The sequence below is a fragment of the Mastigoproctus giganteus genome, chromosome 12, assembly GCF_048544385.1.
Source record: "Mastigoproctus giganteus isolate SK-2022 chromosome 12, ASM4854438v1, whole genome shotgun sequence".
In the NCBI taxonomy this organism is placed as follows: Eukaryota; Metazoa; Arthropoda; class Arachnida; order Uropygi; family Thelyphonidae; genus Mastigoproctus; species Mastigoproctus giganteus.
The window spans coordinates 13,959,745-13,985,760 of NC_143586.1; the positions used below are offsets into that span (position 1 = coordinate 13,959,745).

Below are 26,016 nucleotides of genomic sequence, written 5' to 3' on the forward strand. Positions count from 1 at the left end.
ACAAGTAAATACATGGGCTGTGTTACGGCAGCTAAGAATAGAAACAGGTGAATGTATATTTGTGTGTACACCAATGCTAGGAGTTTGGTAAATAAATTTGATGAATTTGAGGTGTTGGTCAAAACTTCAAAGGCAGATATTGTTGCTATAACAGAGACATGGTGTCACACAGATATAAGGAATGCAGAACTGGAATTTAGGGAGTACACGTGTACAGGAAGGATAGACAGGATAGGGAGGAGAGATTATGCTGATTGTTAAGAAACACAAAATAATCCAAGGAAGTACAGCCAGTCGAAGTGGCTGGACAATGCAGTGTCGAGTCAGTTTGGTGTGACATAAGCACTGGGAAAGCAAAATTGAGAGTAGGAGTGTGTTATAGGCCTAATGACTCTATAACACACTGTTATAGGGTCACAGGCCTATAACACACTCCTACTACTCATGGTCACTCTCTGTCTCATAGACGTTCTGTTTCTGCTGCATGCCTTTTCTACAGATACTTCCATGGGCACTGTTCTTCCAAATTGGCTTCTATAATTCCCACTCTCTCTCTCTCTTTTAAAACAGTCCCAACACGTGCCGCCACCAGCCAACATCCATTTACTGTCCTACTTGAAACTCACAGAACCAACTTTTCATCTTCCTTGTTTATTCATTCAAATGTCATTTTCTGGAACAACATTCCTTCATGCACATTTCCTGAAAATTACTGTCTACAGAAGTTCAAGTCTAATGTCAACAAATATCTTCCTTTGTCTTCTCAACCTTCAACAACCCAAGCAAGGTACTAAGTATATGGGTTCTAATTCCTGTCGTGTTTGGGAGTTATTAAAAATAAAAAAAATTTTTTTGTCCAATGTCCAGGAGCAGTGCTCCCATATCCACTGCAGCCAAGGTGTCAACAATAGTTGGTCAACATGGTCACATGAACAGGTTGCCTACTCTGTAGGCCTATCCACAAGGATGCCCACTTAGTGAGATACTCAAACATTTTCATGTGCCACAGTTGTAGACTGTCATTAACTGAGAGATCATGAGCTATCTGTTGTCCCAGACAGCACATGCCAACCACCATGAGCTCATCGACTGTCAACTAGTGGTGGTCTCCATGTCCGAGCTCTTTGGACCATATTCCTGTCACATCATCACTACGGTGACTCTTGAATAGATGACAATACTTGAAGCTGCAGAGATGATGGCCCTGCCTTCTTAGTGCCTTATTTCATTCCCCATTCAAAACTCCATCAGGTCCTTCCCTTTTCGCATTGCATGGGCACTATGCTGAAATGCTGACGAGCATTAATGCCGTCACTATACAGGGTTTTAAAATTAAATTAAAGTATCCCTATGTAGAGGGCTCTGGAGTGAGTTCTAAGGCTCTTACTGAAAAGAAATTTGGACAACAGGTACAATAAAGAATGCACTAACCATTTATTGGGGGAAAAAAAAACAAAACAAAAAAAAAAAAAAAATTAGTTACAAAATTTGTCACTATATGGTGCCGTAGCAATACAAATCACTTGAACAGAGCTACAATTGTTCAATGTGTCCTCCATTTTGGTCAACAACAGTTTCCAATCAAAGAACACCATTTTCTACAGCAGGACGTAACATGTCAACTGGAATAGCCAGCAAATGACGTCTAATGCTGTCCTTCAGATTTGCCAGAGTTTGACATCCTTACTGATACACCTGGTTCTTCAAAAAACCCCACAACCAGAAGTCACATGGGGTGAGGTCCTGGTGATCGCAGTGACTAAGATGTCTGGAAACAATGGCTGATGATCTGTTTGTCTGTAAAGTGTTGCCTTAGTAATCTTTGGACACAACGATGGATGTGGGGTGGCGCACCACAGTGCATGAGTATGGTATCTTGAAGACACCCACTTGTTGCAGCTCTGGCATTGCGAAATTTACCAACAATTTATAATATCGCTGTCCAGTGACAGAATAAGTGCTCAGAGTCCAGTCAGTGTTACCTGTTTAAAAAAATATGGCCCAATCATGAATGTGGCCGTAAATCCACACCACACTGTTACTTTTGGAAAATGCAATGGGACCTCTTGGATAACTCAAGGGTTTTCTGTTGCCCAAATGCGACAGTTGTGCATATTCACTTGTCCATTTAAGCAGAAGTGGGCTTCATCACTCCAAAAGATGTTCCACGGACAAGTGATATCCACTGTCATTCGTGCCAGAAACTGAAGTGCGTATGTGAAACAAATATCTGCATCACCATGCTTTAGCTGCTGTGGCATGTGTATCTTGTAAGGATAGTACAGCATGTCCACTTCATGAGAAAAAGCTGGAACACTTGTGTTACCACATGGAGATTAACTTAATAAATCCACGACAGCCATAGCCACATCTTCAACAAGAGAGGAGTCCACTCATTTTCGACCTCTACCGGACATCTTGGTGTTCAACCAAGATGTCCTGTCGCTTCAAATTTTGCAATCATTTTACAGACAGCACAGTCATAGGTCCACGCCTTATGCGCTTCTGATGCCAGAATTCTCTGATAGCCACAGCTGCATTGTTACTGTTGATAGTACAGTTTCACTAATAACGCCTTTTCCTGCAACATTGTTGGCATTGCCACTGTAGTGCAGGCAAACATCTACTGTATGATTCTGGAGAGACTGCTTTGCTTTTAAACAGTACGGTAGACCTGAGTAGTGGCCCTGTGGCAATAACTTACGATTATGCAAATAACGTAAGTTATTTGTAGAATCGTAACTAAGATATACGTAAGTTATTTGTAGAATCGTAACTAAGATATACGTAAGTTATTTGTAGAATCGTAACTAAGATATACGTAAGTTATTTGTAGAATCGTAACTAAGATATATAAATGGTGAGTGCATTTTTTATTGTACCCGTTGTCCAAATTTCTCTTCAGTACGAGCCTTAGAACTCGTTTAAGAGCCCTCTACATAGGGATACTTTAATTTTAACAACCCTGTATATGCTGTGCTGGTCGGTGACGTCATTTCTAGGTGCCGTGGGATCCATCACCTCGTGGAGACAGGAGTGGTCAAATGTTTTGGTTCATAAGTGTATTTGAAACAACAATGAATGGTAATAGGCTCTGAAACACAACTAGTGGATTGATGGTGCTGGTCAACCATTACAGGAAAGAAGGGCTACTCAGGTTATGGCTAAAAATTAAGCAAGATTACCATTGAAGGTTGATAATCCAGCCACTAGTGTATAACAGACTTGGATGATGATTAGTGTTGCTGGCTATCTTCAGCTACTTAATTCATCCATTTCTTCTAGGAATTTGTTTAGACCTTTAAATCTGGACAAACTTCCCACTTATATATGTAAAGAACACCTATTTCAGTTTAACGTCAACTATAATATTGGTCTTACAGTTTTTGATGAAATAACAAATTTATGTCGTTAAGCATATTCATTTTTAGTGGTAATAAACATTCTATTTTAAATCGTTTTAAGATAATGCAGCGGTGACAACCTTTTCAAGAGCATGGGTCACACTGAAGATTTTTGTACCCAATAGCTTGAATAAAGTTTATAAAGTAGCACCCCATAAGCAGCTATGAACTATTTACAAGGTTGGATTGAAGAGTGATGCCTTTGTATACTTCTGGAAGAATAACTAAATCAAAAAAGGACAAGTAGATAAAAAGTGGTCTTTAATTTGATGCATTATTTTTCTGCATATACCCACCCTACCTAATTTGATAGGTAGGGTATATGCAGAAAACTTTTTGTTAAAGCTTTGCTAATATTCTAGAACTTGTTCTCTAGATAACATCCTTCGGATAATGTAACAAGATCACTGACACTATTTTTTCTCTGGATTTCAGCATTTCACCTATGATTGGTGTAGGTGAACTGCTGAAATCTGAAGATAAATTCCATATATGATATTTTCCATGGTTGTGTTGCTGGGGTATCACGGAACCATGATAGAGATAGCACCAAAATTTCCAGAGTTTCAATCTCTTCTACTTCAGTGATACCGTTGGCTCCTTCATTTAACAACTGAACAAAGTATTTGGCAAACAAAACTAATACATGCCTATTTTTATATAAAGAAATACACAAGAGAGCCAAGAAATTCTTTCAAAGATTTTTTTCCACTCAATGCTGCCTGACTCCAGAGAAGTGCAAAATTCACTGCTAAAAAGGAAGCCTTATTATTTAATTAAATACTATAGTGTTTTGTTAAATAATAAAGTGAGAGTTATGTGGATATTTTATATCTACTCTATACTTTTAAATATTGTTATCTTTGTTCTTATATTTTTTGAGTTACTTTAGTTATGGTATATTCCCCTCCTCTTCTAAGATTTAATTAATGCCAAAACAATTTCCCACTCTTAGTGATACTTGTTTTCTGTATATCAGCAAATAGTAGCACTCATACACACTTTTTTCACCCTCCTTTTTCTCTAACTGCTCCTTTAACTTTTTGGGTTAACCATGGTATTTCAAATGTCCTGTTTTCTCCTCATGTTGTTTACCTTGTTTGAGCTTCCACTAAAGTTCTTTTAAATTTTAGCCATTCTTCACTTAGTCTTGTTAACATCAGGTATGCCAATTATCATTTGAGCATGAAGCTTTTTATTCTCAATTACAATTCTATGTGCCGTTGCCAAGTTTCTTTAGCCATCTGTAATATATTTGAAATCTTATTCCATTTCCAAGTTGTTTCCAGACTCTGATGCTACAATCAACAATGTTTTTGTTCTTTGTTTAGTCACTTTTTAAAATCTCTTTAATCTGGAATTACTGTAATGAACTAATCATGTATGCTACAAGAAGGGCTTCAATAACAAGGAACTCTTCAAATAGAGATTATGATGCAGCATGGTGACTTCTAAACTCAAAATCCTCTACATACCATTATATATTTACCCATTTGCCTAAGATCCATTTGCAATAATGAAAAAATTCTAGCAGCTTTTTTGTCAGCATTGTAGGTTCACCTTTCCAAATTTTCTTGAAGTATCTCTTAGATGCAATTATTTCCCACCATGCTATTTAAATTTCCAGCCAATATTTCTCTCTCTTTTTTGTCATTAGTTTCTACTGCTCTTTTTTAGATATTAAAAAAAAACTTATCTATTTTATCTTTCTTTGTGCTTTCAGCTGGTCCATGTGCAAACGCCATCACCCAACTTTCCATTTAAATTGTTCTCCCACTCAATAATCTACTCAATAAATCTACTCAATAATGCCTCCCAGTCTATTAAAATTTCTCCGTAAACTATTAAATTTTAATTTTAAATATAAATTTTAATTTTAAATTTAAATAAATAGAGCATTTATTTAAATTTATAGAGAACTGACACTTAAATGAACATAGGACAAAATAAGAGCTATTTCCATAGTTTATTACAGGGTGGCATCAGAATGAATATTATTTTGTGAAAATTCATTTAACAATCTCCACTCAATGCTGCTGGACCCCAGAGAAGCTCAAGAATTACCGCTAAAAGAAAGAATTATTATTTAATTAAAAATTGTAGCGTATATCATTTTAAATGAAAGTTAAACAGATATTTTTGTTGGTGGAAATGTCTGTTTAATTTAATTACAGTAGAACAATTTTAAAATTACAAATTTTTTATTTTAGATATAAATGATTTGACACAGCATATATTCTGTATTATTCAGATTTAAAAATTTCACATATCAGAACTTAAATTGGTAGTTCTCTATGACAGGGATTCGCTCTTAGAAAGCATGATGAATATCAAAATGATTTTTTTTTTTTTTTTGCTGTTGTCAAAATAATTGATATACACCGAGGATGTAATTCTATCCATGATTTGATGTAATGTAGGTAAATTTTCTCATTCTGCAGTTGCTTCTCAGCTACCTTACAATGCAAAAGCAGTAGGAGACCTTGAACTTAGCAATCTGTCCCAAACTCAATGGCTGTAATAGTTGTTTATGATGGCTAAAACTCAACCTGAACAGTATCAACTAGCTCCTCCAAGTTAAGTGATGTCCACATGGCATTATTTAGAATGAGCAAGGTTTTATTTCAGTGGTTTTTCTTCACACAATAATTCTGCTTATACTCTTGCAGGACCACACAGATCACAGAACTTTACAACTATCATTTTATAATGAATATATTATCACTCAAAGAACATGAAGAAATGTGAAGTTATCTAATATTGGAATAAAGTGACTTCATCTGAAGTGTGATCCTCATCTCATAAGCTAAACAGTCTCTTCTTATTACCCATAACTTGATCTTTTGCAATTCTGGAAGTGCTGATATTAAGGGCTCATTTTTAAATTTTTGCAGCAGTTGTGCAAATTGTTATCACTGCAGTTCTAGACAAATTAAATGCTTTTCTAATTCCTGTTGCATGTTCACCCACATAAAAACATTTTAATAATTTCACTGCTAAAGAGAATTACTTTCTGCAATGTTTTCGAAAAATGGTCAGCAATACTTGCTGACCATTTTCGACGCATACCTGTATGACTGGAATATTATGGATACAATTTGTATGCTATTACTGTTAATGTTTAACAATTGACAGTATTACCTACCGCACAATTACTCCACATGTGGCACTATATACTAGCACAAAAACATGCTATCTCATAATGAAATATGCAACTCATTTGAAGCTATGTTATATATTATTGCAGTGACACAAACAGAATAATCATAAATAAAGGACTACCTGCATATTGAAAACAATCTATAACTCATATGGTTACTAAAACATACCTTTTTTAGTATTTGAGTGTGTTGAATTAGGCATTCATCTCCAACATTCAGCACATATCATTACTCAACAAGTTATAATAGTAAAAACTAAAGTTAAGACAATACGAAATCAATGACTGGCATACATAACAAAGGTGCAATAAAACATTCCTGGGAATATAACATACAATATTTCGTGAGATGGGAAGCATGAAACCTATGTTACATTCAATCTAGTTATAGAATGCAAGTTCTGATATACAGCTCATCCTGCTATAATACACCATTTTTAAAAAGTGTTACGTATTTATTAATACCTGTTCCCCATTATGTGCACAAAATCCACATGCTGCCACTTTACATTCTTTCTCAATAGTGTTATTTCAGTTTACAGTTATCTGTGAGTGAGTATTGCATGTTTTGATTTGTTATATGTACATATTGTAATCAATTAATGCAAGAGAGAGGGTTTAAACCTTCCCCCCCCCCTGCTAAAAAAAAAAAAAAAAAAAACACCTCATTAAATACTGAAATAGAAATAGAGGTTTTAAAGTTTTGGGGAAAATGGCTTCTGGATCCAGATATTGAAAGAAGCTGTATGTTCAAAAAATAATTGAATGACCTGGTGAACTGTTACAGATTTATTTCACAAGGGAATTAAGCTAGGCAATGACCTTACAATGGTTCTAGCCGAGTGGTCAGGAGCGAGAGTGCAATTGCATGCGCTCTGAGTTTGGTTTGGTTTGGTTTTGGTTTTATTTGCGCTCTGAGTGGATGGTGGTTCAAGCCTGTGACTGCTAAATACGATTAATGTTTGTACTGATGATTTATTGTAAACTCCACTGACCTGGTGGTCATGCCAGAGTATAAACAAGAACATTTAAGCCTCCCCACCTCCATTTAAAAAAATTAGCCATCAAAAACAAAAACAGCATTGCTCATTTATTTCCATAAATTATTATGTAATAACCTTTGAGTTTTAACTGGTAAATAACAGGTTATTTACTAACGATAGTGGTATATGACATATGTTATTTAAAATGGAATAAGTATTGGCAATTTACAGCTTTAATTGAAGCTATCTGAGTGTTACATGAAACCATGCATGCTATAGCATGCATTTCTATGTGAACCATTTTTTTTTGGAACATATGTCACGTGTTATAAGAGAATGAGCTATACTTAGAACTAATAAGCCGACCGGGCTAGCCGAGTGGGTAAAGTACCTGCCCGGCAACCCAAAGGTCGCGGGTTCGATTCCCGCCTCGGGCTTGGATCAAAGTACTGCAAAAAAAAAAAAAAACCTTGGGAGGTGCAATATGGCCACAGAAGCCGATGCACCAACAACTACCAAATCAAAAAAAAAAAAAAAAAAGAACTAATAACTTGATTTTCTACAGTATTCAGTCACAGAGTACTACAGTAAAATCAAACTTTGTACGCTATTTTAAAAACGTTTCCATCTGAAACACATACAGCATAATAGCGAGAATCTGATGGAACAGATGAGTACAAAACAGTCACATATAAGCACTTACATTGAGTCACGAGTTTTTTTCAATGAAAATTTGCAAATTGGTCCTCTTAATTGTATGGATAAAATAAATTAAATTATCTATACAATTTGAACCTTCTTTTTAATAAAATGATAAATATAAATGTATTAATAAATTTACATTCAGTACATAGAGTAGGGACCACAATCCTGGCATCCATGTGGTTTTGAATTATATCATGATATTACACTTTGATCTTGGCCAAAAGGCCGAGAAGCAATTATATCATGGTACTATCGAAAAATGAAATTTTCATATCATGGTACTATCGAAAAATGAAATTTTTTGATAGTACCATGATATGAAAATGTTATGAAATTCCTTAACTTTTTACAAAGATGCTGACACAGCATGCGCTGCTTATTGCAATGACAGATGTTATCACTTTTATGAAGTTCTCATCAGGGGTACACCAATAACACAGAAAAAAAAAAAGAAGCTGTTTACTGTAATAAGCACTTCAGTTTTTTTATCACGTTTCTGCCTTATTGCAGTCTTTGCACATGCAACGGAAGTGATTATATAACATCAGAGGTATATCAATACATGGGGGGGGGAAGAAAAAAAAGCCATTTACTGTACTTAGCGCTTCAGTTTTTGTTATCAAGTTTCTGCCTTATTGTAGTCAATGCATAAACAATGGAAGTGATTACATAACAAGGTATATAAGGCCTTGAATGGTTTGAGCAGGCTCAATGCTGATGGGATTCTTCCTTTTGCTTATATTACAAACCTGAGGGGGGGGGGGCATAAATTCAAATTGAAGAAAGACAGTTGTAGAATAGATGTGTGGAAATTTGCCTTTAGCCAGCGGGTAGTTGATTGCTGGAACAAACTTCCATCTGTCATTGTGGAAGCTGATAGCTTAAATAAAAAATTCAAGGAAGAACTGGACAAACTTTTAGAGTAAATGGATATGTGAAATGGGATTTTTTTTTTTTTTTTTTTTTGGCTGATACTGTATAAGCTTGCTTTCTTGCATTATATGCCTCTGCTAATGCTAATCTTAATTTGTTCTTGAACTCTTACATATTGGGTATCTAGTTACTGCTGTTGCATCATAGAGTTCATATGGTTGTCGATGATGCTGTGAAAGAAAGTACTGTAGCTGTACTCTACCAATCTGATTATTTTACATAAACTAATTATTGATTTTAATATTTTATTTGTTTTTAATGGTTTGTAATAATTTCCAGAACATTATGACAACTTCCTCAATGAAATAGTGGACAATCAAATTAATCTATTATTTTATACTGCTTGATTTTAATGTTTTCTTTCTGTCCACCTACACCTTTTTATGTATACAATTATGCTCTGCATCAATAAAAAACTGAAAACGGTTGCATTCTTTATTTCATCAGTTATTGTTATCAATTAAACTGTACCCCAAAGATCACATTAAGTGATGTACTTTATAATTATAATCTTTCATATATGTCATATATCTTATATACCCTTCCTTCTGTAAGCTTTCAAACTTCTTCCTATCTTATTTTTCTACTTTCCCTTAATTTACTTCCTGTAGGAAGACATACTCTACAATAACACTCCCCACCCCCAACCTGCCATTTTCACATCTCTTTTAAATTCCATTTTTTAATGTACATTCTATTTTACAATAGTTTCAAACATTGCACTAAAAATTTGTAATTTAATATCCCATTTCTTATGCATCTACATGCACTTTGCATGTAGATGTACATGGAAATATGCCAATTTGCATATTTCCACTCTTAAACAAAATTTAATTGTTTAAATTTAGTCTACTATTTTAGTTTAGTAGAATCTACTATTTTTAATTATTTCTTTTAAGTCACACAAAAAAAAAAAAAAAAATAATAAAAATTCTAGAAGTGAGCAGACATTATAAATAATGTTTGTTATAAATGACTGGTTTACAAACTATAAATTAAGTACAAAAGTTATAAATGATGAAGGATAATCATATTCTTTATTCATTTTTTTTTTCAGAGAGAGAGAGATGCATTTTACAATTTTTGCTGCCAGATGACTCATCAGTTTAATTTTCACTGCCATTCATATAAAATAAGTGGTCATTGTCTCCCCTCAATCATATCATCTTTGAACCAATAATTATTTTTCGAATCTCTCACATGTCATGCACTGAGCCCATGTATCAAGTTTCGACTGATTTAATGCTTCTTTCCACTAACACTTACATTTGATTTGTCGTAAAATAATTTCACCAACATTTTTTTTTCATAATATGATTTTGCCAGAGTTCAAGTTCAATATACGATTGAGGTCAAAATGGTATGGCAATAACCTTAAATCTAAATGGCTGCTCTCTTCTAAAAGTATTTAGTGGATTCCAGTTATTTGGGACATACTGGGATTTAGTGCACTTTGGCCTGATTAAGTGGCTGCCCCAATTATTCAAGTTTCATGTAAATAGTTAAAAATACAGTGGACCCCTGCTTCATGATTGGTGCACTGTACGATCAAATCACGTTATGATGGACTCTCCATAATAAAATACCATTCACTATACGATATGTAGTAAGTGCCGGTCATTGTGACCATGCTTGTGAATTTAATTTTAACTCTATTAAATAGCGATTCTAATAAGTGAAAAGTAAAGACAAAGCACAAATTTACACTTATGTACATAGCTTAATTAATAATATAATATGTACATACTAATTAAATGCAATTTCTGTTCACTGATATATTTTTTTTTTTTTTTTTTTTTTGTGTTGTAAAATTTAAAACAGTAAAAAAGAGAAGCAATCAATAACAAAGAACACGGTATGCACAAATTGCAACTAACATGATATGTGCAAATGAGATATGGAGCAACAAGTAGGAATGAAGAGAAGATTCTGAAAATTAAATTTTTTTTTTATACGATTGAAGATTTTATGGAAGGGGAAACACATTTCATGATAACAACATAAAAACCCACAGAATTCCAGAATTTGTGATAATACAGAGTATTATCACAAATGCAATAAGATCGAGTTTACTACCCGCATAATATGTACTAACAGAAAAGCCCAATAAATCAGAAACTGCAAATTGTTTTTTATTGTTTTATGGTTGTGACCTCCATAAACATGCTTTAGAAAAATATCAAAAAGGCATTCAAAATTGATCCTTATAAACTGAACATATGATAACGATGAAAGTGTAGTGCATTTTAATGATTTGAATTGGTGTTTTGAAATTTGTTTCTATAAAGTAGCTGTTTCTACTAACCAGTGATCATGTTAACCAATGCTTACTTATTTCACTTTACGATGGGCTTCAGATTGTCTCCGATTGGACTGTGTGGTTTGACTTTTTTTCTTTTTTTTTTTTTTTTTCATAATATAATTTTGCCAGAGTTCAAGTCTGATAGGATTGAGGTCACAATGGTATAGACTGCATGGTCCTGGAGGAAGGGGAATCTTGAGTGAGTGCTGCCACCTCCTGCCCCTATTAAACAGCATGTTGTCCCAATTAAGTGAAGAAGACCCTGGCTGTTTTCTAAATTAGGTTCTGTTCTTTAAGATTTGTCCCAAATAAATGGCTTAAGGAGCATTAGCAACTAAGGCCATATTGCTCCAGGAATATGCGGTGGTCATTCCCTGACCTTTCCGCATCCTCCGTATTTGGTGGTGATGGGCTCGAACCCCGGTCTAATCAAGAAGCGTGTGCTACGCAGTGCTGCTCCTTCCCACCTGGCTACGGAGGTGCCTTCTAAGCAATTGCTGGAACCCTGTTTATTTGCTGCAAATGGTAGGGTGCATTTCCACATATGATTAGGCTTCCTTTTGGAATATTGGGTAATAACTGGTTTGTAACCCATCTCAGAAAATTCTGAGCATTCACTGAATTATAATAATCGCCTATCTTTATTTCTGAACAAAACAAGAGATTTGCACCTGGAATAAAAGCATTTTCATTACTACAATGCAGAACTGGGCACCACCACCACCACTGCTATTTGCACCTTGTCAATCCTTCCTTGATTATGAATGCATACATATCCATGTTTCATCTGTTGCAGTTATCTTCTGGCAGCTGCTATATCTGCACATTCAGTTAAAACTTTACATTTATGTTGATTCAGCCATTCAAATCCAAGATCTTTCATGAAACTGTGACGACACAGCTTTCAACAAATTCAATCTCTGTTTTTAATCAATTGAAGAAAACTATCTGATGACACATTATAATTATTAATGTATTCGTTATAAATCAAATTCTTAAGCAATCCTTAATGATATTGCTTAATGGTCCATTCTGGTATTGCTTGCACATCTTTTCAATCTTCTTTCCCTAGCATCGATAGTTGCTCTTCAATTATGGCACTAACTTTTTCAAGTAATTCCTAACACCTATGCTGCTCTTTCATAAATGGATGCAATTTAGTAGAGGTCCTGTGTGCATCTGCATGTGTGTGTTTTAAGAAACAGGTCATATATTTCTCAACATAAAATTTGAACAGTTAACTGTAAGCTATTCAGCTATTTCTTTTCAATGAAACCTACCACTCGCCTTCACCACCTTAACTTTTACTTCTGAGGAAGAAGGGTGGGCTTATCTCAATCATTCAACCAGGATCTTTTCTTGTAACAATTTCATTTTAAAATAATACATATACACAAAATTCAGACTTTTTTTTTTGCTGTGTTTTTCGTGTCTGCTGCTCACAATTCCCATCATAATGCAGAATACTTTCTGCAGAGGGAGCATCAAAGTTAACTAAGATGGACTATATATATATATATACACACCCCCACACACACATTATTTGTTATAATGTAACAAATACATTATAAAAAAATAATAATAAAGAAAAATAAGATAGCAAGGAAACATTGACTGCAAAACATAAAACATTACCTACCACATGTTTATGAAACACAATCACAATTTGCATATTAGGAATTTGCCCACAGTATGTCAAGCGAAGTAAGATTAAAAAAAAAAAAAAAAAAAAAAAACTTAATAAGAGCAATAAAAATGGAGGAAGAATAACTTAAGAATAAGGATGTTACAGAAGGAATTCTGTTTCTAACATAATTTTTAATATAAGCCAATGACAATATAAATTTGGTGGCATTCCTTTGATAGTAAACCAGGAGTGAATCTGTGCTAAATATCACTATAAATAGAACTGTGTAAAACCAACCAACCACTATTATGAACAAAAAATAAATTAAAACAGACAGAACACTGAGTTCCCACAGGAAGGCTAGAAGGCAAAGAAATGGCCATGGAATTACTGCATTTTGAGCATTAAACAAATCAGTAATCTGACAGATCAAACAATCCCACCAATGCAAACAGCTTTGAGTAACAGTGACCCTTATGCAGTGAATTAATTTTTTTGATTCTATTTATAGTGATATTTCATGCAATTTGGTCTTGGTGCCATCAAGAGGGGATTGCTAAATTTATATTAAATATTTGGTTTATATTCTAAATTATTTTAAGAATGAATTCCTTCTACAATACCCTCATTCTGGCTCCTATTTTTGTTGCTCTAGTTCGGTTAACAGGTTTTTTATTTTTATTATTATTGGATTTGCCACACTGCAGGTATAATTTGCTTGCAGTATGGCAAGCCTTAATAGAATGTGCAATCCTTAATTTTCACATTCCTAATATACATACATGTGTGTGTGTATTTTTAGAATAGAAATAAACAGTTCTAGTACAAAACGTTAAAAGTACATGAACACATATAAAAAGACTTTCCAACAGCATATCTTGTACACACTAGTGAAATGGATGGTTTAGCTTCACAGGAATGCTTAATGTACTTTTCAACTCAGCCACTGTTCATTATGAACTGGTCACTCATGGTCAAACAGTAAACCAGATTTTTATTTATTTTTTTTCAATGAAAGCCAAAAACACAAAAGGTATTTATCCTATAGTACTTAGTACTATATATGGGCTGAAGGCTGGAAAGATAAAAAAATATTTACTAACATTCGCCTTGAATTTCTGCAGACTGCAGTTCTAAAAAAAGCAAGACAACCTTGATCAAATGCTAAGATCATGCTTTTCATATTTTTGACTCAGAACATTGTTCATTATGAATGTGCCATATATGGTTAAACCATAAACACAAAAGATATTAAAACCTACAGTACTTAGTCCCATGTGTGGCTTGAAGTTGAGAAGACACAATACTTACTAACATTAGCCTTGAATTTCTGCAGACTGTAGTTTGAGAAATACATGGACATCCAAAAAAAAAACAAAAGTAGAAGGGATAAACAAGGAAGAGGCTGTTGTTATTTGGTTTTTAGGAGCATTAGCAACTAAGGCCATATTGCTCCATGATATGCGGTGGTCATTCGCTGACCTTTCCGCATCCTCCGTATTTGGTGGTGATGGGCTCGAAAGGAAGAGGCAAAGTTGGTTCTGTGAGTTTGGAGTTGAACAGTGAATGGATGCTGAACATTTACAGCATGTTTGGACTGGTTTGAAAAAAAGTGAGTGAGAAGAACAATGCCCGTGGAAATCTCTACAGAAGAGGTATGCAATAGAAACAAAACATCTGTGAGACAGAGAATGGAGAGATTCTGAAAGAGGTGAGTCATTATTTAAGCTGACCACTCTCCTTTGGAGTCAAGAAGCTTGAGAAGTTTTGGGTGTCGGGTGGTACCCCAAGATAACCAGTGATGCCTTTTTGTAAGCAATAAGAAAGGACTGAGTTTCAGGAGTGAATCTCATTAAGTTTTCTAAGCTTCCCTTCTCCACTGGAGAATTATCAGAAGATCAGCATTTAAGGACTCTGTAGTGGACAAGTTAGAATTCAATATGTTAAAGCTGTTTATGCAAAACAAAGTTAATTAAGTGTGTGTGAAGATAGTGTGCAATCACCAAAACTATGGAGAGGATTTCCAGTCAGTGGAAGGTCACTAAAATGGGAGCTTATTGAGAAGACCTTTAACCCAAGCACAACTGCTTAATTTTCACCAAATATTTCCACTGAATTTGCCCAAAGATGAGTAACATAAGATAATATATCACGTAGCTTGATGTTGATGGTATTCATAATGGTGATTATTGACCAGATGGAAGGTTTCAAGGTAGCACAAGATTTTGTGTTTAGTAGATTTCTCCATAGAAGTGCAGTAGGGAGGACAAATGCAAGGTGGTGCCACCTTATTTTAGGAACTGGCTAGATAACAGCAAATTTCAAAGCAAATGGGAAAAATGACAGTGGAATAACAAAGTCAAAAAATGTAACACAACTGGAGCAAGCTCAGAAACTCAGGTTTTGAAAATGAGTGGAGAAATGTCATCAGGACATGGAGATTTCTTGGCATCAAGGCACTGAGTGAAGTGTGTTGGGTATATATCAAGATGTGGATTACCAATATTGTCGATTCAAGAGTTAAAAGAAAAACAAGATGCTAGTAAACCAGCTTTGTCTTTAGCTGAGGAAGCAACAATCCAATTGTAATAGAGGTGGAAGTATTGACCGACAGAAGCTGCAACCAATAGCTTTGGCAGGAGAACAGAATGCTCAACTACCATTTGGACACGAAGCACTTAACCTGTTCAAAATCTAGTTTGGATTGATCAATAATTGCTTTATAATCATTGTGGACATTAAGGGTAACATAACTGGTTGTGGATAATATTTTTCCAATGTTTTTCTGAATCAGCTAGTAAGAAAACTCAACCAGTAATTCTGTGGATGTGACTGGTCTTTTCCTGGTTTGGGAAAAGCCAGTACAATAGAGTGAAGTCAGAACATACATAAAATAGATTGCTGACATAATCGGGGGGAAAAAAAAAAAAAAACAGCAAGAAATGAATGGCGCTGTCGTTTCACTGTAACATGATATAAAATATTCCATCAGGACCAGCAGCATTGTTAAATTGAACTACTTAAAAGATTCCTGTAATTTTGATGTAGTAAAACAGTTGGTTATGCATTAGTGAGCGATTTGTGTTAAAGTTTATTTTTCACCTCTTAGTTTTTGCTTTAGTCTCTCTTGAAAGGCTATATCGTGTATTCACTGCAGATAGTTAAGAGAATGTTTTGCAAAAGTATTTGCAATTTTTTTGGAAGATGATATATTCTGTTCATTCCAACTGAGAATCAGGAGAGAAGTTGTGGTGATTTGCCATTGAGTTTTTTGAACTGTTTTTCAAATCAACTGGTTATCAATGTCATTGTGATACAGTGAAACATCCATATACTACACCTGGTTAAACTGGTTTTGGATATACAGTAAACTCTCGATTTAACAGACTAATAGGGGAGAACGGGTGTCCATTAATGCTGAAAGTCCATTAAATCGAATGTAACCTGGGTTGGCATTTTTTATTGTTCTTAACGTAAAAAAAAAAAAAATAAAAAAAATAAAAAATAAGCTTTAATACAATATACAGTACTGTACAATATAAAATTGTTGCAATTTGGCCTCTGATTTATGGATAACAGAAACTGTTTTTTACACCGTAAATTTCACAAACGTGCCACTGAGATGCTTTGTTCTAATTTCTCAATTAGCTCTAATTTCTGTGCCACATTTAAGTTCACATGCTTTCTTTTAACTCCTCTATCACTTGATGCCATTTTAAATTGTAAGGACTGCAAAATTATTTAATAAATAAAGTCACAATTCAGAAATCACAGAAACACTCTGTATACAACCTGACCACATGATAGCTTAAGGCAGACTGAGACCGAAACAAAGAGTTGGTAGACCTGCAGTTTAGTGTTCCGAGTCATGTTCAGCTTGCAAGTCACCACCTGCTCTTATCTGTTATCTGGGAAAACAGCTATTTGAACACGTTTTCAGAAAGAATAAAAAATGATTTCCTGAATTTGATTATAAAAATAAAAGTAGGTAATTATCAAAACAATAATGGAGATAGGTAATTATTATTAATTTTTAACTGATAAAAACACTGAAGTTTTGTATAACCTTAAAAAAAAAAAAAAAAAACAGTATGGTCGAGATTAATATGTACATTACTGTATTATTTGTCTGGTCTGTTAAATCCGAAATCCGTTATATCGAGGGTTTACTGTATTGCAAATGTGATGATGTTCCCATGGCCATAAAAGGGGGGGGAAGCCATTTATGGCAAAATGTGAATTTCATAATAGACACTAGCAAAAGCAAGCTCTATACCTCACAGAGCAAAATCAACTACTGAAATGGCTTCAAAAGTGTAGCCCACTGAACTAATGCATTCTCTTTTTAGTAATTTAGACATTACATTTTTATAAACATAGCTAACTGAGAAGTAATTACAATAGATTATCAGTTTTTATCTGTATTACACTATCATGCTGTATCAAATGCTCACCACAATCTTGTGTACAAGATTATTTATAATTCTACATTATAAATGTACAATTGACAGCAACTTCTACAAATTTGTGAAGGATTGGAAATACTGGAGACAGATCCTTGATGGCCTAACCACAAGCAGCATATTAAATATGGGTAATTTTAATAATGTATAAAATAGTGTATAACGTATGTCTGTATGAATATATATGTAAATAATTTCTATTCTAAAACTCATTTTGTAATTGGCTCTGGGGATGAATCCGAATTCTCAATGTGGGCTCTCCTCAAGGGAATTTTCCACCAACCAATGTAAAACCCCTGGAAACTGCTGTTGTAAAGGGTATATTGTACATATCAGTTTTGTGTACAATAAAAATTATATATCAATGAAATATTAATGGTAACACTCTCAAAACTAAACATTTTCTTCTGAGAGGGAAGAGAAACCAGCTACCATATTTATCAGTTGATATTCAGTTATAATTTTTTTTAAATAACAGAAAGTGGCATTGTTTTCAAGGATGAAACTGCATTTAGAATGGCAAAAACTGCAAAAGACATAATAGGAAGTATGCATGAATAGTTTGCTGCATTTTTTTATTAGTTGCAGATGGTGTTCTCTATAATTATGCTACACTACATTACTGTAAAATTTACTTGTGCTGTTAATCCAAAGTAGCATATCTTTGATGGTGGCGGTGGTGGAATCCAGAATGTAACCCAGACATGTTACGCCATTTTTTATGGAAAATAATTTCTAAAATGTTGGTTTTAGTATTATTATTACAGAAATGACTATTATGAACAAAAATGGCTGTTCATAAAAGTATTGCAACAAAACAGTGATGGTGAGTTAGAAGATAGAGAGCAACTGAAAAAAAGGTGGAGACTTGAAAAAGGAAGAGTGGATCCCAATTTCAAATGGCACGATGTTAATTTCAAGACAGTAATTTTTAATTTTGATATCTCAATATAAAAAAAAACTCACTCTACAAGGACAGCCTATCAGAAAACACTCCTAAAGGGTTAAATAAATCCTATAATATTCATGATTAATCTGTTTTTAAGGAGAAATGTTATTAATATGAATTTATACAGCAGTCAATTTTCAAAATGCTTTGTTAGCCTGACCAAACATATATAAATGTAACCAACAATTTAAACAGAAACAATTGCAGGTTTTCATACATTTTAAACATTTGTCTTAGCTGTTTATTAACAAACCAGATATTTAGTAATTCTCTTTTAATAATAAGATACACAAAAAATACAAATTCACTTCACAATATATTAAGATTCATTACTGATAAGATTTTTTTTACTAATTTTACTTATACTTAAAAAAAATACAAATCATAATATATCACAAAATTAACCTATAATGGGAGCCTGTGTATTTAAAAAAATTCATTTTGAATTCAATGAGAATGTCCCAAATCAAGCCAGTATTACTTCTTCAACAACAATCAAATTTCTTAGTGCACTTTTTTTTTTTTTTTTAAATATAACTGTTCATAAATATAAATATTCACCATAAATTATTACAAAGGGATAGATAAAGTTTACTATTCGATTTCACCGAAAATTAAAATTCTATTTATGAAACTGCAGGTACGAATAAACATAAAACAATGAAGATTAAAAATATTACAAAGATTTAAAATTTATAAATTACAGAATGATAGTGAAAAACTATTAGTAACTCCTTTATGAGAGAAACAATTCAGTGTACTCATTCATTAATTAAACAATTATAGCTACTACTGCACAACTTATATAAAACAACCAAATCAAATAAAAAGAGAAAAAAATATGATTCAGTTACCTGTTCTTAACCAGTCTCCTAAGCCTGACAGAGCCTCGTGGTTTATGGGCATGACAAATGGGCTGACTGACAAGGTGTTTGCAGATCTGGCCCATGAGCACTTTCTGAGGTTTTATCCCTGGTGGGGTCCTCAGGTGCAAAGCCATCATGCTGCGAAGCTCTGCCTTTGGCCGTCCCCTTCCCTGTACTTGCTGCTCTTTCCTTGTTCTTCTTAGTGTTCGTCACAACTAACAGGAGCAGCTTCTAACTTTACCCAACCAATAGTATTTAACCCCTATCAGTGAACATTACAATAATGGACACCCCTTCCAGGGTTACTCAGGGGATGACATGACAGGCAAATAGAAGTACTAGAGAGGGACCTAACACACACACAGGTCAGATGAGCTCCCACGGGAGGTGGACCTCAGCCACCTCACATGGAAGATGAAGCCATTCCGTGGTCAGAGGCACCACTAATGTTTTGCCAATCATTACAGTGCCTCTGAAAAAGAGAGAAAAAAATTCTACATTAGAACATGGCTTCTTACCTAACTATATTAATAAATAAATATGAAAACACATATGAAAATATAACCATAATCAATATCATAATAATTAAAAAGTTTAGTAAGACTATTAATTAGAACTTTAAAATAATAAACAAAGCTAAAAGTGTTAGGCTTATTTTAAGAAATATCACCCTCTCTTTCTTTGTCATGCCACACCCTATGCAAAGGAATGACCAAGAAAAATGCAACTCATGAAAAATGCATCCCAAAAAAAAAAAAAATGAAAACAATTCATGTTCATCCTCAGCTGAGGTAAGGTTTATAAAAAACATATAGCTACAGTTTAAGAGAAACATTCACTAATGGCTTTTTATTATTATTATTTATATAGTAATATCTAGATAAAATTTTTGCAAATAGATCCAAAATGAAAATTGGTTGGTTTTAACTCTTAAAAAGAGGTGAAAAAGAAAAATAAGCTAAGCATGTTCAAATTAAAACTGCCTTAAGTTTGATAATAATAATAATAATAATAATAAAAAAAAAAAAAAAAAAACGAGTATTATATTTTCTGTAAGAGGGATGTAAGTTAGGGCATTCTTTCTCATATAAATAGCTGATATGTATAGAATCTAAAATGAAAGATGTCCATGGAATCTGTTATAGTTAATTAAATCAAACAATATGAATGAGTTATAATGGTACTTAATCTCAATACAGACTCCATTAGAAAAATTATTTCTGAAAATAATTTATTGCAAATATACATCTCCATATATCAACTCTTATCGCACATCTTTTCTGCTAGAGAGAAAGGTATTCCTGTCCCATTTATAAAATACAGAATAAATTATTTAGTAATAACAATAATAAAAGTATGCTGACTTTTACATAAATCCGAAATGAATCAAGAGACTTAAGAAAATATACGATGCTATTTTTCTCAGAAATTTTAGACTGTTTTAGGCACATTTGCATATATGTAAAGTACCTACTGTCTTCACCATATATAAAATTCAAAGAAAATTGAAAAATTTCTTTTCAATAGACCATAGTGGCTTGCCATAATTTGCTCCATGCAATTTCACTAATTCTTAAGCAGCTGGAAGAAGGATTTCTACTGTAGTGTACAGCTTCCTAGTTTCCATTATCAAATAAAGGCTTCCTGGTCATAATTTCAGAAGTTTACTTGGAAAAAGTGATTTGTTAACAATGATGCTATTTTTCTGAACTATTTATTAATACTTAGTAAAAAAGAAAATCAAATCTGTGCAGAGAACTTTCCCAACTGAAAACACTGAATAACTCTATTACTGGGTATTCAAAACTGGACTCAATTAAACCCGAAAGCAGGGTGCAAAGTAAGCATATTCCGTGTGTGCTGCATTGTATCTACCCTTGTAGATGCATAATTCAACCTGCCTGGATACATGTTATTGGGTAGTCAAAAAACAATATATTACAAATTGGGCTTAATAACTCTATGAGAGAGAGAGAGAGAGAGAGAGAGAGAGAGAGAGAGAGAGAGAGAGAGAGAGAGAGAGAGATTGAATATTTGTTAATGTGACTAAAGCAATTTTATGAGACAAGTATTCTTGTGTCGGTAAACTGTATTCTAGAGGTTCAATTTTGGCTGGTTCACAGGATGAAAAACATGGATGCCAAGAGAAACCTATAATGCTTGAAACCTGGGGGGAGGGGGGGGGTCAAAGGAAGCACATTAAGTGTGTGTTGAATTATGTATCTACAAATGAATTTAGTTCTTTTCAATGTATATCCTCTATGTAGATTATCAATCTGAAGGTAAGGTAACCTGTTACCACCTCCTCCTTCACCTTATCCACTAAGCAGCAAGAATTTCTTTATTCCTCAGGAAGAAAACCCAATGTACTTAATACATATAAATAAAACAGAAATTTAAGGAAAATTAATTCATTTTGCCAGAGAATATATGGCAAAGTTTTTTTTTTTAATGTTATGACTGAAAAAGCATTTTCTGTTTTTGTATAAATATTAAAAAAAAAAAATACATGAACAGATTTACAGGGCATGTGAATATACATGTGCCCATGGTACACTTCTAGTGTGCTCATACTGGAGCCACACTCATGTTAAAGTAGTTAATCCAAGTTCACTTATTAATACTGATACATCTAATAATCACATCATATAAATGACTTAAGACAAACTTCAATTTTTTGGGAGGTAACAAAATAAATAAGAAAAATCAAAACCAAAGATTTATACTCATAAACAACATTTTTACTAAATTAAGAACATCTGTGCTTCAGATGCAGTTTTGTTACTACAATAAATAGTATTTAATTATGAGGAATTTTACTGGGGAGGTAATAGTCATTGCAAATGTTTATAGACATTTGCATATATGAAAAGTGCATACTGTCAGGTATGGTCTTTCCCATATCTGCAAGCCTGTCCATCTGTGTGTAAAAACTCACAGTGAATAGACTTTTATGAAATTTTATATTCAGCTGTTTCAGAAAAAAAATTATCAAGCAGCTATTCTAAATTCATTAGAACTAGACATTAAAATTCATTAAAAGATAAGTCATTTTTCTCCCATTAAAATTTTAAATTATCTCTCTATATAAATGGAGGTATAGAGAGATATAGACACTGCATGAAAAATTGGTCACTTGTGTAATTTTTCAGCTAATAATGTGTAGCCCCTCCTTTAGCATGGTTCACTTCAAGGATTCTCACTGGTTCAGTGAGATTCAACTAGACCTTACACAGTTTAAAGCAATATCAACTTATTCTGAAAACAAAACTGAGCCATAATTTGATCAGGTTTCATAGAAGATAATGTTTTTTCACTTTCCATTGGGATTAAATGTACTGAAGTACATATTCATTTATAAAAGTACATATATTCATAGTTAAATTTTTTCAAATCTGTATATTTGTACTTGTTCTGGAACTTGGGGGTGTGTGAAATTTATGAAAAATTTTAAGGGGGCTCAAAGACCTTACACAGTTTAAAGCAATATCAAGTTATTCTGTAAACAAAACTGTGCCATAATTCAATCAGTTTTCATAGAAGAAATGGCTTATTGCAGTTGTCTTTCATTAACCATCATGTTGCATGACTGAGAAAATATACTAAAGTCATTAACACAAAGGGCAACCGTGTAGCTTGAGGAAGTTGTTCTGTGATGGAATTTACTTTGATGGCAAAAAGCATAACACTTAATACTGCTCCTTGCGGTGGTTCCTCCTTCTGGCAAAAGGAGATGAGGGAGTGAGGATCCTACACAAACTTGGAAATACTGTTAAAATGGAGAGATGCCCTCCAAGACCAAGGCTATATGTCTTTTAATATTCCAAACCTTCAAGTTGTGTCAAATGCTTTCTCCATATCAAAGAATACAGACACCAGATGGTCATGTTTCCAGTCTGATTAAATGGTCCAGGGTGGGGCGGTTCCTTTGGAAGCCACCCACTGCATGCTAGAGAGTAGGTCATTTGATTCTAAATACCAGACAAGAAGAGTACTGACTATTCTCTCTCTCTCCAGAATTTTGCAAACAGCTACTCAGAGCGATAGGATGATAATTATTAGGAATTTTTTGGGATCCTTCGCCAGCTTTGCAAAGGCAAGAACGGTTGCTACATGCCAGGCATCCAGAAACTGCTCTTCAATAAAGATTACTATATAGAAGGAGCAAGTGATCTACAGATTTTGGCAAAAGGTGCTAAAACCTTTCATAATGGATGTCATCTGGTTCAACAAGACCTGCCTTACAAAAGGGTGAGAGCTCTTTTCAGCTCCTGTATAGTGAATGGCCCAGTCTAGGGCTAAAGCCCTTCGATGTGAAATTAAGTGCCTGTTTTTTAACTTTATATTTTAGGAATAGGATCTTTGGGGAATAGGGTGATATCGCAGTTGGCTATGCAATAGTACATCCATTATATTTTAAGATTGATGAAGGGTGAGGGTGAGATGTATACAGGCAGTTCCCATGTTACGAGTTTCCAAGTTTACAAGTTCTTTTTTTCAAGTATCAAAAACAATTGAAAGTATGAACATTAATTGCAATAAATAAATGCGAAAAATTCATAAATGTGGTATTTCAAACCACACGCGTAACTGTACAATACAGTACTACTGTGTGTGTGCGTTTATTTAGGCAGACGACAGCGTCTCGCTAATTTACATAAGGCAGTTATTATGAAGTCTTTCCTCATATGGACTCTTTTGCCAATCTCACAAGGCAAGTTACCTGTCTTTGGACTCTTTCAAGAAGTCTTTCTTTAGATGTGGTCTCCATACTTAATCACAGTATTCCAAGTGTGGCCTAACAATAGCCTTATATAATAGGATTATGACATCCTTATCTCTACTAGCAACTGTTCGATAAATCATCAAAAGGACACCATGGGCCTTCCTTGCAACCTGTCTACAATGCTCGCAAAACCTCATGTCTGACTATATTGTAACACCCAAGTCCCTTTCCTCCACTACTGACTCCACCAAGTGTATGTATAAGTTATTTTGGGGTTACTGTTCCCCAGGTGTAATACTTTACACTTTGCTGGATTAAAGGATAGCTGCTATTTTGCTGACCATTCCCAAAGTCTATCTAGGTCACTCTGAAGAAGCTCTGCTTGGCAGTGATCATTAACTACTCTACCAATTTTTACATCATCTGCAAATATGGACATCACACCTCTATCCCTTTATCAATGTCATTTATGAAAATCAAAAACACAATGGTCCCAATACTGATCCTTGGGAAACCTCACTTCTTACTTCAACCCAATCTGAGGAATAACGAGTGCTTTTTTTTGTAAAAAAATAGGTGCCGGTACTCATTCTTTGCTATCAGGAAAAATTCCATGCCGGCACGGCTGGCATGCAGTGGGTGTCAGCCATGCCAGCTGCTTCCGTCTGTTAAGGAGATCACATGACACTGGGCGGAGTCAGCACCCGTCAATCACGGCCGTATCGCTAGAAGTCAGAACGCTGTATCCGATACTGAATCTAGACCATTAATTTTATTAACACAGTTTATTAAGCATAAATTTATTATACAAGTATATAAAAAATAAGTCAAAGGTGAGTCTTATTTAATAAATAAAAAATAATAAGTAAAATGTAAAAATAAGTACCAAGTAAAAAAATAAGTAAAAATAATTTCAGAAGTTTTTGTCGAGATTCAGAAACGGGTACCCCTTCCAGACTGCCAGCGATACGGCTGTGATTGACAGGTGCTGACTCTGCCCATTATCACGTGATCTCCTTAATAGACGGAAACAGCTGGCATGGTTGACACGCACTGCGTGCCAGCCATGTCACACGCTGTTAAAAAAGGTGCTGGTACGCCGTACCGTACGTACCATCACAAAAAAAGCCCTGAGAATAACCATTTATCACAACCCTCTGCCTCCTGCCCTAAAGCCATCCAGCTATCTATCTAAGGATTTTCCCTGTGATTCCAACCTGTTCCAGCTTATAAAGTAAGTGCTTATGTAGGACTGAGTCAAATGCTTTGCTGAAATCAAAATAAACAATGTTGAAATTATTCCCTACATCCAGCTCTTGAGTGACCCTGTCAAAATAACTAATCAGATTAGTTAAACATGATTTTCCCTTTGCAAAACCATGCTGAGTATCCTTCAGAATTCCATTTCTATCTAAATGATCCCGAATTCCACCCTTGATCACTGTCTCCATGATTTTCCCCTACTACTGAAGTTAGACTGACTGGCCAGTAATTTCCCGCTTCACTCTTAAAACCGCCTTTATGTATTGGAGATACAATGGCACTTTTCCAATACACCAGAACCACTCTCGAGTTATTTGTTATTTGGTTTTTAGGAGCATTAGCAACTAAGGCCATATTGCTCCGGGATATGCGATGGTCATTCCCTGACCTTTCCGCATCCTCCGTATTTGGTGGTGACGGGCTCGAACCCCGGTCTAATCAAGAAGCGTGTGTTGCTCCTTCCCACCTGGCAAAGGAGGCGCCCCACTCTCGAGTCCAGTGATGCTCTCATAATTAGCCTCAATGGTTCAATGCACTATGCATATGCTCTAAGACATATCCCTTTTCACTAGTGTTATCACTACCCCACAGGTTGGTATGTTCACTGAATTCCTCGAGAAGTAGGGCAGGGGAAG

General features: G+C 34.4%; 1 protein-coding gene and 1 pseudogene across 2 annotated transcripts in view; both read right to left on the bottom strand.

The window, feature by feature from the left end:
- The window catches only part of LOC150076718 (putative ATP-dependent RNA helicase DDX17), a 244,366-nt gene that overhangs the window by 28,102 nt on the left and 190,248 nt on the right, over positions 1-26,016 (bottom strand). The window contains exon 13 of one of the 2 annotated variants that reach the window (XM_090385599.1): positions 19,433-19,864. The exons of the other annotated variant lie outside the window; for it this stretch is intronic. Within the exon in view, the coding sequence (XP_090241725.1) occupies positions 19,854-19,864 (11 nt within the window). The 3' untranslated portion in view covers positions 19,433-19,853. Of the gene's footprint in view, positions 1-19,432; positions 19,865-26,016 lie in introns of those variants that run through there. 2 annotated transcript variants of the gene reach the window in all.
- Positions 8,348-8,489, bottom strand: LOC150076719 (U2 spliceosomal RNA; annotated as a pseudogene).